Source organism: Bos indicus, chromosome 8 (assembly GCF_029378745.1).
Source record: "Bos indicus isolate NIAB-ARS_2022 breed Sahiwal x Tharparkar chromosome 8, NIAB-ARS_B.indTharparkar_mat_pri_1.0, whole genome shotgun sequence".
In the NCBI taxonomy this organism is placed as follows: domain Eukaryota; kingdom Metazoa; phylum Chordata; class Mammalia; order Artiodactyla; family Bovidae; genus Bos; species Bos indicus.
This window is the reverse complement of record NC_091767.1, coordinates 10,847,164-10,860,279: the sequence shown is the minus strand read 5'-3', so window position 1 is coordinate 10,860,279 and position 13,116 is coordinate 10,847,164. Positions and strand designations below refer to the sequence as shown.

Below are 13,116 nucleotides of genomic sequence, written 5' to 3'. Positions count from 1 at the left end.
CTCCAGTATTCTTGCCTGGAAAATCCCATGGATGGAGGAACCTGGTAGGCTACAGTCCATGTGGTCGCAAAGAGTTGGACACTACTGAGAGACTTCACTTTCTTTGTGAGGTAGTGTTTTGTTTTTGTTTTTTTTTCCCTTCATGCTTTAAACCTTTATCAAAGTAATTTGCTTTAAAAAAAACAAAACAAAACACTTTTTTTTTATCTTAATGGACCATCACCCATCTGAGAACTGTTTCAGTATTATAAATCATAGTTTTGATATAGCAATTTTTATACACATTGGATTTATTTGGTTATTGTTCTGTTGCTTTTAGGAGTTAGGATGTCAACTTTAACGCCAACAAAAAGGAAGCAGTGCTCTTTGAGCCAGGACATGTAAGTCTCATCCTGAGTGGAAATTCTTAAAAAAATCTACCATCTTAAATTTTTTTTATCTTCTCTTCTATGTCTAAATATTTCCATTCTTTCATTTCCTACTCCTTGTAGTTACAGTAATACTTTATATTCTAATTCTAGTCTGGAAATAATATAAGCTTTTATAATTAATTCTTTAGTGCCTTTGGAGGGAATCAGAAAAAGGGCTGTTACCTATGTTACCTGTTACCTTGGAAATATGTGTCAGATCTTTTATTACCTTGCTTCTTTCTGCTCTCTCATGTAATATTTAACATGCTGTTTTGCATATAATAGGTGATCATCCTATTATACACAGCAATCCTAGAAAGTTGTGTACTCTGTGTATGTTATACCAGAGATATAAATTACAGGCCCTAAGTGGTCAGTTTATTGTGTATAGTTAATCATTTTAGGGAACTTGTTTCAGAGTATATGGCCAAAACTTAGAAATAGGTTTTAAAACACTCATACACACACACACATTTCTCAAAGCTTCTTTGTAAAGTGTTTTCACAAACATTATTGGGGTCTTAGTTTTGAAAAATACTCAAATACTTCGTAAAGACAGAATTTGAGAATTCCTACTGCTAATCTAATAGTGTATGTCGATAGATGCTTTTGGAGATATATTTTTAATATGCCTTCCAGGTGAAGTTGTTTATTGCTTAGTAGTAAATTGACATAAAAACTGAACCAAAATAACTATCAATGGACTGTTTCCTTTCATAGCCCATTATCAGATATTCCATCAAAGAAATTAATTTTGGACTTCACTGAAAATGTATTTCCATTACCTAATAAAAAGCACATTTGCCAAACCAGTGATAAAAATGAAGGAAAGATTCATTGCTCTCAACAAGGCCATTTGATTTCAAGTCCACTCAGAACAACTAAAAATGGATTGCCATCTGCAAATAAAGGTTCACCATTTAAATCTGCTGTGTCTGTTGTATCCTTTTACAACAAAGATAAGTGGTACCTCAATCCATTGGAGAGAAAGCTGATAAAAGAGAGTAGATCCATTGGTCTAAAAACTAATAATGAGGATAAATCGTATTCCTATATGACAGAAAAAATGCAAGGAAAACCAGTCTGCTCCAAGAAGATGAACAAAAAACCACAGAAGAGTTTAACTGCTAAGTGTCAAGTGGGATATAAATGCATCAAGCCTGTATCAAAGAATTCTAAAAATTCCAAGCAGTACCGAGTGACCTATAAGCCAACTGTGGAGAATAATTGTTACTCAGCTGAAAATAATCTGAATGCTCCTCGAGTTCTAAGCCAGAAGGTCAAACCACAAGTTACCCTCCAGGGTGGAGCAGCTTTTTTTGTTAGTAGGAAAAAGCCCTCATTGAGAAAATCATCCCTGGAAGATAAGCTGTTACTGGGACTCACCCAGAAAAATAAATCAGAAGTTATTGAAGAGTCTGATGGAGAGACTGTCAATGAAAGAAGGTTTGAGACAAGGCAAGCGCCAAAGTGTGTATTAGTAGAAAAAGAACTGAACGTTGAGCTGCTGAGTGAAAGAAGTAAAAGTGAAGAGAAATTAATAAAGGTAAATGGAAATTCATAGCTTCTAAAACTAAGTTGGCTCTCTCTGTATATGGTGGTGGTGGTGGTTTAGTTGCTAAGTCATGTCTGACTCTTGTGACCCCATGGGACTGTAGCCTGCCAGGCTCTTCCATCCATGGTGTTTCCCAGGCAAGAATTCTAGAGTGGGTTGCCATTTCCTTCTCCAAGGAATCTCCCCAACCCAGGGATCGAACCCCTGTCTCCTCCATTGCAGGCAGATTCTTTGCTGACTGAGCTACCAGGGAAAACCATATCTATATGTATGTAGGTAGGTAAGTATGTATGTGTGTGTGTAGCTAGTCCCTTAAAATGAAGCTCAGAAAAGAAAGAAAGGTTGCTGAGAAATCATCATGTCGTTTTAACAAGACTGTCTCTTCATTATCAAATAGACATGGAGAAGGCTAATAAGATGAGAAATGCAGAAGACCCTCCCCCCCCAATATACACACATGGATTGAGAATTAATTTTAGCTTGAGTGGTGCCCCTTATTTTTTTTAATTGACATGTATCTATATACAGTGAATTGTGCAGATATATAGTCTGAATTTTGATAAACTCACATACCATGTAACTAAAACCCCTGTCAAGATACAGTTGTGTGTTTTTTTTTTTTTTGTCAGAAACAGTATAAATAATTAGTAGAATTGCTCTTATGGCTTAGGCAAGCAAGACCATGTTCCATTTAGCAATATACTTGGTAATACTTGATAGACAGGAAAAAACATTGACAGTGGTAACTGCAAACTTAAATGTTTACAAAGTAAGTAAAATTAGCAGCAAAACTGGTCTGATCTAGATATGTTTCCATACATTGATTTAGTGGAAGGAAATGAAGACCTGTCAAGTGGTAGCCTGATACTTTGTTCCCTGAGATTACTGTCATACGGGAACAAAATTTTGTTTACAGTCTGGAGGACTGCTTTTATGAAGCCATATACTATCATAATTATAAAGAATTTTGAGGCAGAGTAGAAAAATAGGATTTTCCTCCCTTTTTTGGCTTAATGAAGCCTACCATCATTTTTTTGGTAATATGGTTTTGGTATTATGGAGGTAGCTATTTAAGTTCCTTCGTGACTGTGGTTCAGAGAAACTTTTATTTGATAGTTAGTGTTTTTAGGGGCTTCCCAGGTGGCACTAGCAGTAAAGAACCCTGCTGCTAGTGCAGGAGACATAAGAGACATGGATTTGATCCCTGGGTTGAGAAGATCCCCTGGAGGATGGTATGGCAACCCACTCCAGTATTCCTGCCTAGAGAATCCCAAGGACAGAGGAGCCTGGCAGGCTACAGTCCATGGGGTTGCAAAGAGTCCAACAGGACTGAGTAACCAAGCACAGCACAGCTAAGGGTAAATCCTGTTTTCATTAGAGCGTGCATAACCTTTTCCCAACTCTGTGGAGCCTTGAGAAATGGCAAACTGATGGCCTGTCCCCCGTTCTTCTGAGATAGTTATGATTTTGAATAGGAGTTCTTTAATCAAAAGTTTTTTCCTTTTCCCCCAAGCTGTATGTTCTCTTAAGTCTCATCAATAAGTAGTGTTTACTGAAATTTGTAACAAGTTTTTCTCCTTTGTTTTTCCCACCTCCCTGCTACTATCCAAAAAGTGGGAGTTAGAAGCCTCTCCAACTACTCCAGGATGTTTTTCTCTCCTTTGCTCCCTGTTTTTAAAGCTTGTGACAAAGGGTTGGCTCTTTTCAGTTTGGCAGCTCCTAGGGAAATTTTTGCCATTTTTACTGATTTTTCTGTTGTTCAATTTATTTTTGTAGACAGGTTGTTCTATGATTTTCATTCTGTCATCTTTATCAGGAAATAATACATTTTTGACAGGATGACAAAGTATAAACTTAAATATGCACACTCTATATAAATGTAATACTTTACTTTAAAAGTATTACATTTAGTAAATACAGAGGAAATTTTCCTTAAAACAAGCTGAAAATTGAGGATTTAAAGTCATTATGAAATGTAATTCATGATGAAAATACATATTTTGTTTTAGAAACGAATCTCGGGATTCATTGGCTAAATGTGTGATGATTAAGAATTATAGGTTTCTTTAATTTTACTCATTATTTTCAGGATGCATCAGATGGAGTCATTTCTTCAAGGAAATGTAAAACTGATGAAAATAAAAGTTGTCCTTCAGAGGAGTCTTTCAGTGAGAACAAAGCAGGTAAGTAAGAGAACTTTTCTTCTCAAAATGAGTTTTTTTCATGTAATAATGCTTCATTACATGTGTCAATATGAAATTATATACAATACTATTTTGGCTTTTTAAAATATTCAGTATCCGTGACTTTGTGTTGCTCTCGGTAACACTGTTTTCTATGATAAGCAGTGCAGTGCATTTTGAGGAGGAGACAAGGAGAATTTATGGGAGAACTTAAGACAAAATACTCTGATTAATTGGTCTGTGAGATATGGCCCAGTTACTTAAGCTATCTAGAGCCAGGTGTTCTCATCATACCTATGCTTTTACCCCAAATGATAGGAGGGAGTGAAAAATATATATATCTGTGATCAAAGCCCAATTGTAAGCAGAATTCACTAAGCCATAAGAGGGCACTGGATTTGGCATCAGGAGTTTTGGGTTTTGTCTGGGTCTGCCAGTGATTAAGTGTGATCTAGGGAAGAGATCTCTCAAGTAAGAGGTTGGACCCAGGGAATGAACTCAGGCCATGGGAATGAAAGCACTGAATCGTAACCACTGGACCACCAGGGAACTCCCACTTCTTTTCTTTTTTTAAATAAGCTTTTCATTTTGTAGTAATTTTAGATTTACAGAGAAGTTGTACCTGTCTTACCCCCTTTACCCTATTGTTGTTGTTCAGTCACTAAGTCAGGTCCAACTCTTTTGGGACCCCATGGAGTGCAACACTCCAGGCTTCCCTTTCCTTCACTGTCTCTTGGAGTTTGCTCAAACTCATGTCCATTGAGTCAGTGATGCCATTCAACCATCTCATCCTCTGTCTCCCCTTCTCCTGTCCTCAGTCTTTCCCAGCATCAGGGTCTTATTTTCCAGTGAGTCTGTTCTTTGCATCAGGTGGCCAAAGTATTGGAGCTTCAGCATCAGTCCTTCCAATGAATATTCAGGGTTGATTTACTTTAGGATTGACTGGCTTGATCCCTTTGCAATCATAGGGACTCTCAAGAGTCTTCGAAAGTATCAGTTCTTTAGTGCTCAGCCTTCTTTATGGTCCAGCTCTCACATTCATACATGACTACTGGAAAAAACAATATTTTTAACCAAACAGACCTTTGTTGGCAAAGTGATGTCTCTGCTTTTTAATTCACTGTCTAGTTTAGTCATAGCTCTCCTTCCAAGGAGCAAGTGTCTTTTAATTTCATGGCTGCAGTCATCATCTGTAGTGATTTTGGAACCCAATAAAATAACATCTGTCACTGCTTCTACTATTTCCTCTTTTTATTTATCTGATGAGACCAGATGCCGTGATCTTAGTTTTTTAATGTTGAGTGTTAAGCCAGCTTTTTCACTCTCCTCTTTGACCCTCATCAAGAGGCTTGTTTGTTCTTCTACACTTTCTGCCATTGGAGTGGTATTATCTGCATATCTGAGGTTGTTGATATTTCTCCTGGCAGTCTTGATTCCAGCTTGTGATTCATCCAGCCCAGCATTTTACATGATGTACTCTGCACAGAAGTTAAATAAGTAGTGTGACAGTACACAGCCTTGTCATACTCCTTTCCCAATTTTGAACAAGTCCTTTGTTCCATGTCCTGTTCTAACTGTTGGTTGCTTCTTGACCTGTAGGTTTCTCAGAGACAGGTAAGGTGGTGTTACCATCTTGTACGACTATTATACTTTTGTCAAAACTAAGAAACTAATTACTGGTGTATTATTAAATAAGCTCTAAGCTATATCTGGAATTGACTGATTTTTTTCATTAACATCCCCTTTTTGTTGTAGGACCCAGCCTAGGCATCACATTGTATTTAGTTGCCGAGTCTCCATAGTCTCCTCTTGTCTGTGAGATTTTCTTAGTCTTTTCTTTGTTTTCATGACCTTGACATTCTTGAGGAGTACTGGCCAGTTATATTATAGGATGTTCCTGCACCTGGGTTTGTCTGATGTTTTTCTCATCGTTAGACCAGGGTTATAGGTTTGGAGGAAGAATGCCACTGAGGTGAATGCCATTCTCACCACTTTGGGTGCGATGTCCAAATGACATTATAGATGATGTTAACTTAATTTCTATCACTTGGTTGGTCAGGTTTGCCCAATTTCTCCACTGTAAAAGTTACCCTTTTTCCTTTGCCAAACTCTGTTCTTTGGAAGTAAGTCGTTAAGTCTAGCCTACCCTTTCAGGGAGGGATGGGGATTAAGCTTCATCTCCTGGAGGGGGAAATTTTCACATATATTATTTGGAATCCTTCTGTTAGGAAGAGTTATCTCTTCTCTCCCATTTATGTACTCAATTTGTAAGTAAATAAATAGACTCCTGAATATTCACCGGTATGCACTCATGAATATTTTATATTTGGGATTAAAGTCTAATACTACATGATTTATTCTGTCATTCATATTGTTCCAGCTTTGACCATTGGGTCAGTTCTCTTTGACATGTCCCCTTCTTTTGCTTTTTGAGCACTTACTTATTACTTTCTGGCACTACAAAAGGCTATAGGCTCCTCTTGGATTTTCCCTAACCTAGTCCTAGACTCAGCCATTTCTCCAAGGAACCATGGTCCCTTCTGTTGGGGAATATTATTTGGAAACCAGGTTCTGGACTTGATGTGCCTATTGCTACTGGAGTACTTTTGGTGATGTACATAAAAACTTATTGTCAAACCCAGGTTCATGTGGAATTTTCTTCTAGAAGTTTTATAGTTTTACATTTTGCATTTAGATCTGTGATCCATTTTGAGTTAAATTTATGTGAGTTTTGTCATATTTTTGTATATGGATGTCAAATTGTTCCAGCATAATTTGATGGCTATCTTTTTGCCATTGAATTAACTTATGCTTCTTGGTTAAAAATCAGTTGACTATACGTGCATAGGTGGTGGGTGTTTTGGGGCTCTATTTTGTTACATTGATCTGTTTGTCAATACCGTACTGTCTTAATTACTGTTAGTCTTAAAATCAAGTATTGTGAGTATTTTTGTTTTATTAATCTTGAAAATCTTATGCTTTAAAGCTTTAAGTTTATTCTGGGATACAAATTATTGTTCACTTTTTTCCCTTACCAGTTTCTCCTGAGTCCATTGTCTATCCCATCTTCACTATGTCTTCAGTCAACACAAAAAGGTAAGGGTTGCTCTTATTTTAATGTTCAAGGTTTAATTATGAGTTCATTGGATCTCTCTTTTTTTCATATACTATTTAATTTGGAGAGCATTTTTCTCTTCCCCATTGAAATATTTAGAATAGGAGATGAAATTAGACCCTCTCATAGAAACTTCATAAGAACTTGAAGAATTAAGAGAAGGAAAAGACCTTTATGGGCTGGAATAACAGTAATTTCTTCAATTTTTGTATAATACCTGACCCATAATAATTTATATTCACTCTTTCACTTATCCCCACAACAACCCAGAAGCTTGATATCATTATTACCATTTGCAGCAGAGAAAACCTTGTAATTCAGCCACAGTTGCACAGCTCTTAGATGACAAAGCCAGGACTAGAATCCATGATTAATCAAAGCCCATTAGGCTGTATTGCCTCCTTTGTGTGATAACATACTGATAATAGTTCATGTTTAATGGGCACTTGGCATCTCATGGTGTGGATACCATTATTACCCCATTTTACAGATGAGGAGACTGGCCAGAGGAATAAGTAACTTGCAGCAACTCAATGCTGTTATAATTTCCAGCTGAAGCTACACACTATCCTGCTCAAAACTAAAACTGGAACTGGGGGAGGCATGGGTGCTTATAAGTATATGCAAAAAAGCTCTGAGAACGAAGTTTCTTAACAGTTTGAACACCTCACTAGGCAGTATTAAGTCACTTCAGTTGTGTCCGACTCTTTGAGACCGTATGGGCTATAGCCCACCAGGCTCCTCTGTCCATGGGATTCTCCAGTCAAGAGTCCTGGAGTGGGTTGCCATTTCCTTCTCTAGGGAGCTGCTCAGTAAGCAGCTTTGTTTCTTTTTTCCCTGTTTGATGATAAATGTCTGAAGATAATGAGCAGGGAACTTCCTACTAAAGTTTTCCTGCTCTTAGGGCATCTCACCATAAATTGTCTTGGAGATTGGTCGGGTGGGTAGCTTTTCCCCTTCAGAGACCATATTCCTAATTTCTTTCACCTTTCCCTTTTCTCATCTGTCTTCTATTTATTGAGGATAAAAACCTATCACAATCAGCTAACAGTGTGTAAACTAACCTAGCACAGGGAGATGTTAGGAGACTTGGTTGAAGCATTTGAAATTTGCTCATTAGGTAGGACCCAAAAAGTCAGATATCATCAGTTTCCTGTGGCTTACTCTGACTTTTACTTTAGGTAGATCACAGATTGTCTGGGTTTGTACTCTTACAGTTGGCGAACATTTATACAATACTGTGTGATGTTGAACTACACTGAATTTTAGAGATGTGAAGATAAGTACAACATGGCTCTGCTGTCAAGGAAGTCATGGTTAGAAGAGGACAGACATTTAAACAAATGTGTATAATAAAGTGTTAACATTGCTAGGCTAGAAGTAAAAATGCCTGCAAGGATGGGAAGTGCTGAGTTACTTAGCAAAGGTTGTATAAGGCATAGAGGAGTCAGTGACCTAGATAAGTGTTTTTTATATTGTTGGTATTATTAGTATTGATAGTTTGTCACATCAATAAAAATTTAAGGGCATCACATCTAGCATTTTTTCCTTAATGGAATAATACATCTCTCACATAGTAAGTGTATTTAGTGAATCTTTTTTCCCAGTTATGTATGTGTATCTGCATTGGTCATGATGTGAAATATATTTCTCACCATAGGTTTGTCAAGTCATTATAAAAGCTATTTTCTAGTCAGATGATAAGAGGACAGATTGGGTTAGCATAAAGCATTACATAGGGTATTTTTCCAGTTTTTTTTTTTTATTTATCAATGTGAGTTTCTGTTTGAACTTCTTGCTTTGGGTACTTGTTCCCCCACCCACACCCCCTTGCCTCTACTCTAGAGATTTCTATTTCTTTGATCCTTGGAAGAAAGTCATTTCATTGTAAGGCAAGGGTTATAAACTTAGTGCCTACAGAGACTGCAGCCAACTGGAGAAGCACACTCCATCTAAAAGAGCCTGTGCCAGTGGCTCCAACTCTTAGATTCCTTGGTGAACAAGTCTAATGATCTTCCAGTGTCTCTTGCAATATTGGAAATACACATTTTTAAGTGAAATCTCTAGATTTTAAAATATTCGTAGCTAATCCAAACTCTGTGTGAGCCAATCAGAATATCTGGTAGCTGGATTTGGCCTATAGGCTCCAGTTTGCAACCTCTATAAGCCAGCCCCAGCATTGTCTCCTAAAGGGAAAAGATTGCCTCAACATCTATCCAGCTAAATTGTTTTTTGTCTAAGAATTTGAGACTAGTAGGGTGCAGAGAAGGCAATGGCACCCCACTCCAGTACTCTTGCCTGGAGAATCCCATGGACAGAGGAGCCTGGTAGGCTACAGTCCATGGGGTTGCGAAGAGTCGGACACGACTGAGCGACTTCCCTTTCACTTTTCACTTTCATGCATTGGAGAAGGAAATGGCAACCCACTCCAGTGTTCTTGCCTGGAGAATCCCAGGGACAGGGAAGCCTGGTGGGCTGCCGTCTATGGGGTCGCACAGAGTCGGACATGACTGAAGCGACCTAGTAGCACCAGCAGCAGGGTGCTGTTTTAGGTGTGTATTAGTTCACTCACTCCGGAGACGGCAATGGCATCCCACTCTAGTACTCTTGCCTGGAAAATCCCATGGACGGAGGAGCCTGGTAGGCTGCAGTCCGTGGGGTCGCTAAGAGTCGGACACGACTGAGCGACTTCACTTTCAATTTTCACTTTCATGCATTGGAGAAGGAAATGGCAACCCACTCCAGTGTTCTTGCTTGGAGAATCCCAGGGACGGGGGAGCCTGGTGGGCTGCCGTCTGTGGGGTCGCACAGAGTCGAATACGACTGAATCGACTTAGCAGCAACTGCAGCAGCTCACTCACTTCCCCATGCCCCAGTAAAAAGTTGTTGGATTGTAATATGCTGGTTGCTGGTGACTGACTTCCTGTGGGTCTGTGAGATCCAGTATAGTGTTTACTTATTTGCTGTGGCATTCCATGAATATCTTTATGCCTGCATGGGTAAATATTGTCTTAAGATTTAAAAAGCAAGAAAAGATTAATTTTTAAAGGTGACATCAACTTATGAAAAAATCCTATGTATATGCATCTGATTTGTTGTTGTTTAATCAGTAAGTCATGTCTGATGCTTTGTGACCCCATGAACTGTAGCCCCCAGGCTCCTCTGTCCATCGGATTTCCCAGGTAATACTGGAGTGGGTTGCCATTTCCTTCTTCAGAGGATCTTCCTGACCCAGGGATCAAACCTGCATCTCCTGCTTAGCAGGTGGATTCTTTACCTGTGAGCCACCTAGGAAACCCATATGCATCTGATACTATAGATGAAATCCTTTGAACTTGGAGTTAGAAGACAGGAATTTGAGTCTTTCCATCATTCTTCCCTAGTTACTTTATCTTGAGTTGACTACCGATCCTGTCTGAGTGGGCCTCAGGCTTCTCATTGTTTCTAGCCCTATTACTTCAAGTTATTTCTGATAGAAAGCACTAAAAATTGCAAAGTCCTCTGCAAATGTTATCTACATATGTTTTCTTTTCATTATAATTTATCAAACGTGTTAAAATTATTAAATAACAATTACCACCTTTCTATTTCAAGATCTCTAGTTGAAGAACAGTCTTCTGTGGGATCCACCACATCTACTAACTTCTTAAAACAAGTCAACATACAGAAGAGTACTAATACCAGAGATTCAAACAAAGAAACAAAAGACCAGCTCATCATTGTGAGTAAATTTAAAACAAAGCTCCTCCTGTACGTGGGTCTCATGTATAGAACCTGAAGTCTGACGTGTGGTCTTAGCCTAGTTACCAGGAGTTACAGATGTTCTGAGTTTGTAAATGCTACCTTTGCTGTTGTGGCAGCATTTAAAGCTAGTCAAGGATATTTTTGAACAGATAGTGTTGGGGAGTGCTGGCAGTTTAGTAGAATGTTGATGAATGAGTTGTCTCGGAATCAAAAAGACTTAACGAGAAGAGCTACACTGCATTAGATATGGGTTTGGCGTATGATACCTGTGGGCCAAAGTTGGACCATGGCCTTTGAGCTAATAGCATTTATATTCTTAAAAGGTTGGGAAGAAAAGGAGAAGAATATATGTGGCCTGCAAAGCCTAAAATGTTTACTATCTGGCCCTTGGCAGAAAATTTGCAAACACCTATATAGACAGTTCAAAATTTGGTGTTATCAGTAGCCTTAAGCAGTGCCTTGAGACAGAATAGGAATTAATAAGCCTTGACACTGAATATCCCTGAATTCTCTATTAATTTATCAATGCTTTTCTTGAACTTTTACTATGCATTGTACTTAATTTTCATCAACTCTTGGGGAAAAGAATTTTAATATTTATTTTTTAATTTTATTAATATGTTAATTTAATTTATTTAATATTTAATTTAAATTAATTTTTCCTAACCATTTAAGGAAAAAATGCTATCTAATGCTATATAAGTCCTGAAATTTTGCTCTGCTTCTTTGAAATAAGGCTTTTTTAGGCCTCTCATATAAGAGCTTAGTAAGGATGTTGCATTTTTCATCTTAGCTATAATATTTATGATTTCATCTTATTCCTTCTTAGAACTATGGGTCCAGCTAAAGAATCTTGGTGTGTTTTTTTTCTGCTGTCCATTCAAAGAGGCAATTTCACTTTTATCACGATGGCATGTTAGGCTCTTCTTATTCTATTTTGTTGATGGGTAGAGAGAAAGAGTAACCAGACTTTCATTTATGTTTCACCTATACCAGCATAAAAGAAAAATAAGGACAAATTTGAATGAATGGACAAATTTACATGAACTAAATGTAGAGCTATCTGTGATGTGTTTAGATGGGCTATTTTCCCTCTTCCAATTGTAGGATGCAGGTCAGAAACATTTCGGAGCCACCATGTGTAAGTCCTGTGGCATGATCTACGCTGCTTCCAACCCCGAGGATGAACTGCAGCATGTTCAGCATCACCACCGATTTGTGGAGGGAATCAAATATACAGTAAGTATAAAAAAAAAAAAAAGGTTGTTTCCATTTGTTCTAAAAGTGAAAATGCTTTAAAAGAGACATTCCTTTTGCCTAAATATAGAAAGGTTTACATATCCAGAAATATTTTATCATCTGTAATTTTGTTGTGTGTTTAATATTTGAGACTGATGGTATTTTAGTTTTAATAGATGTGCCATTTCAAACTTCATGTGCTAATATAAGAGAAGTTACTGTTCTTGGTTGAATGAACACCGTGCATCCTTACCTCTAGCTTTTGGAGCAGAGATGAGCAGTCATGGTAGAAAACTCAAAGACTTGAGGAGTTTCCCCTTTTCTCACTCCAGTTTCTTCTTTCTAGATAACCTTAGAAAAACGGCTTTCTTTGACTCCTCCAGGGTATTTCTTTACTCTTCATGAAGCACCTTCATGAAATACCTTCCTACTCCATATACAGCGTGTTGTTGGCCTTATCTTTATGATTGTACCTGCTACTCAAATGCATCCCCGTTTTTCATGTTTTTATTGCTGTAATTCATGCCTTCATAATATTTTTAGCCTGATTTATTAAAATTCTTCTTATCCTGCCCCTCCCCCACTTTCACACTGCTAATTCATGGTTTTTTTTCTCTGTATTCCTACAAGGGGCTCTTATTTGACTTCGTCTTGTTTTATAACGGGCTTCCCTTGTGGCTCAGCTGGTAAAGAATCTGCCTGCAATGCGGGAGACCTGGGTTTGATCCCTGGATTGGGAAGATCCCCTGGAGGAAGGAAAGGCTACCCACTCCAGTATTCTGGCCTAGAGAATTCCATGGACTATGGGGTCTCAGAGTCGGACATGACTGAGCAACTTTCACTTTCTTTTATAATAGATTATTTGTCTCC

The 13,116-nt window shown here is 38.0% G+C and overlaps 1 protein-coding gene across 2 annotated transcripts in view; it reads left to right on the top strand.

The window, feature by feature from the left end:
* The window catches only part of ESCO2 (establishment of sister chromatid cohesion N-acetyltransferase 2), a 28,817-nt gene that overhangs the window by 1,752 nt on the left and 13,949 nt on the right, over positions 1–13,116 (top strand). The window contains exons 2-7 of one of the 2 annotated variants that reach the window (XM_019965840.2): positions 320–380; positions 1,131–1,956; positions 4,055–4,148; positions 7,187–7,244; positions 10,858–10,984; positions 12,115–12,246. In XM_019965840.2, coding sequence (XP_019821399.1) covers positions 328–380; positions 1,131–1,956; positions 4,055–4,148; positions 7,187–7,244; positions 10,858–10,984; positions 12,115–12,246 — 1,290 coding nt within the window. In that variant the 5' untranslated portion in view covers positions 320–327. The remainder of the gene's footprint in view (positions 1–319; positions 381–1,130; positions 1,957–4,054; positions 4,149–7,186; positions 7,245–10,857; positions 10,985–12,114; positions 12,247–13,116) is intronic. The other variant, XM_019965841.2, reaches the window with a different exon arrangement.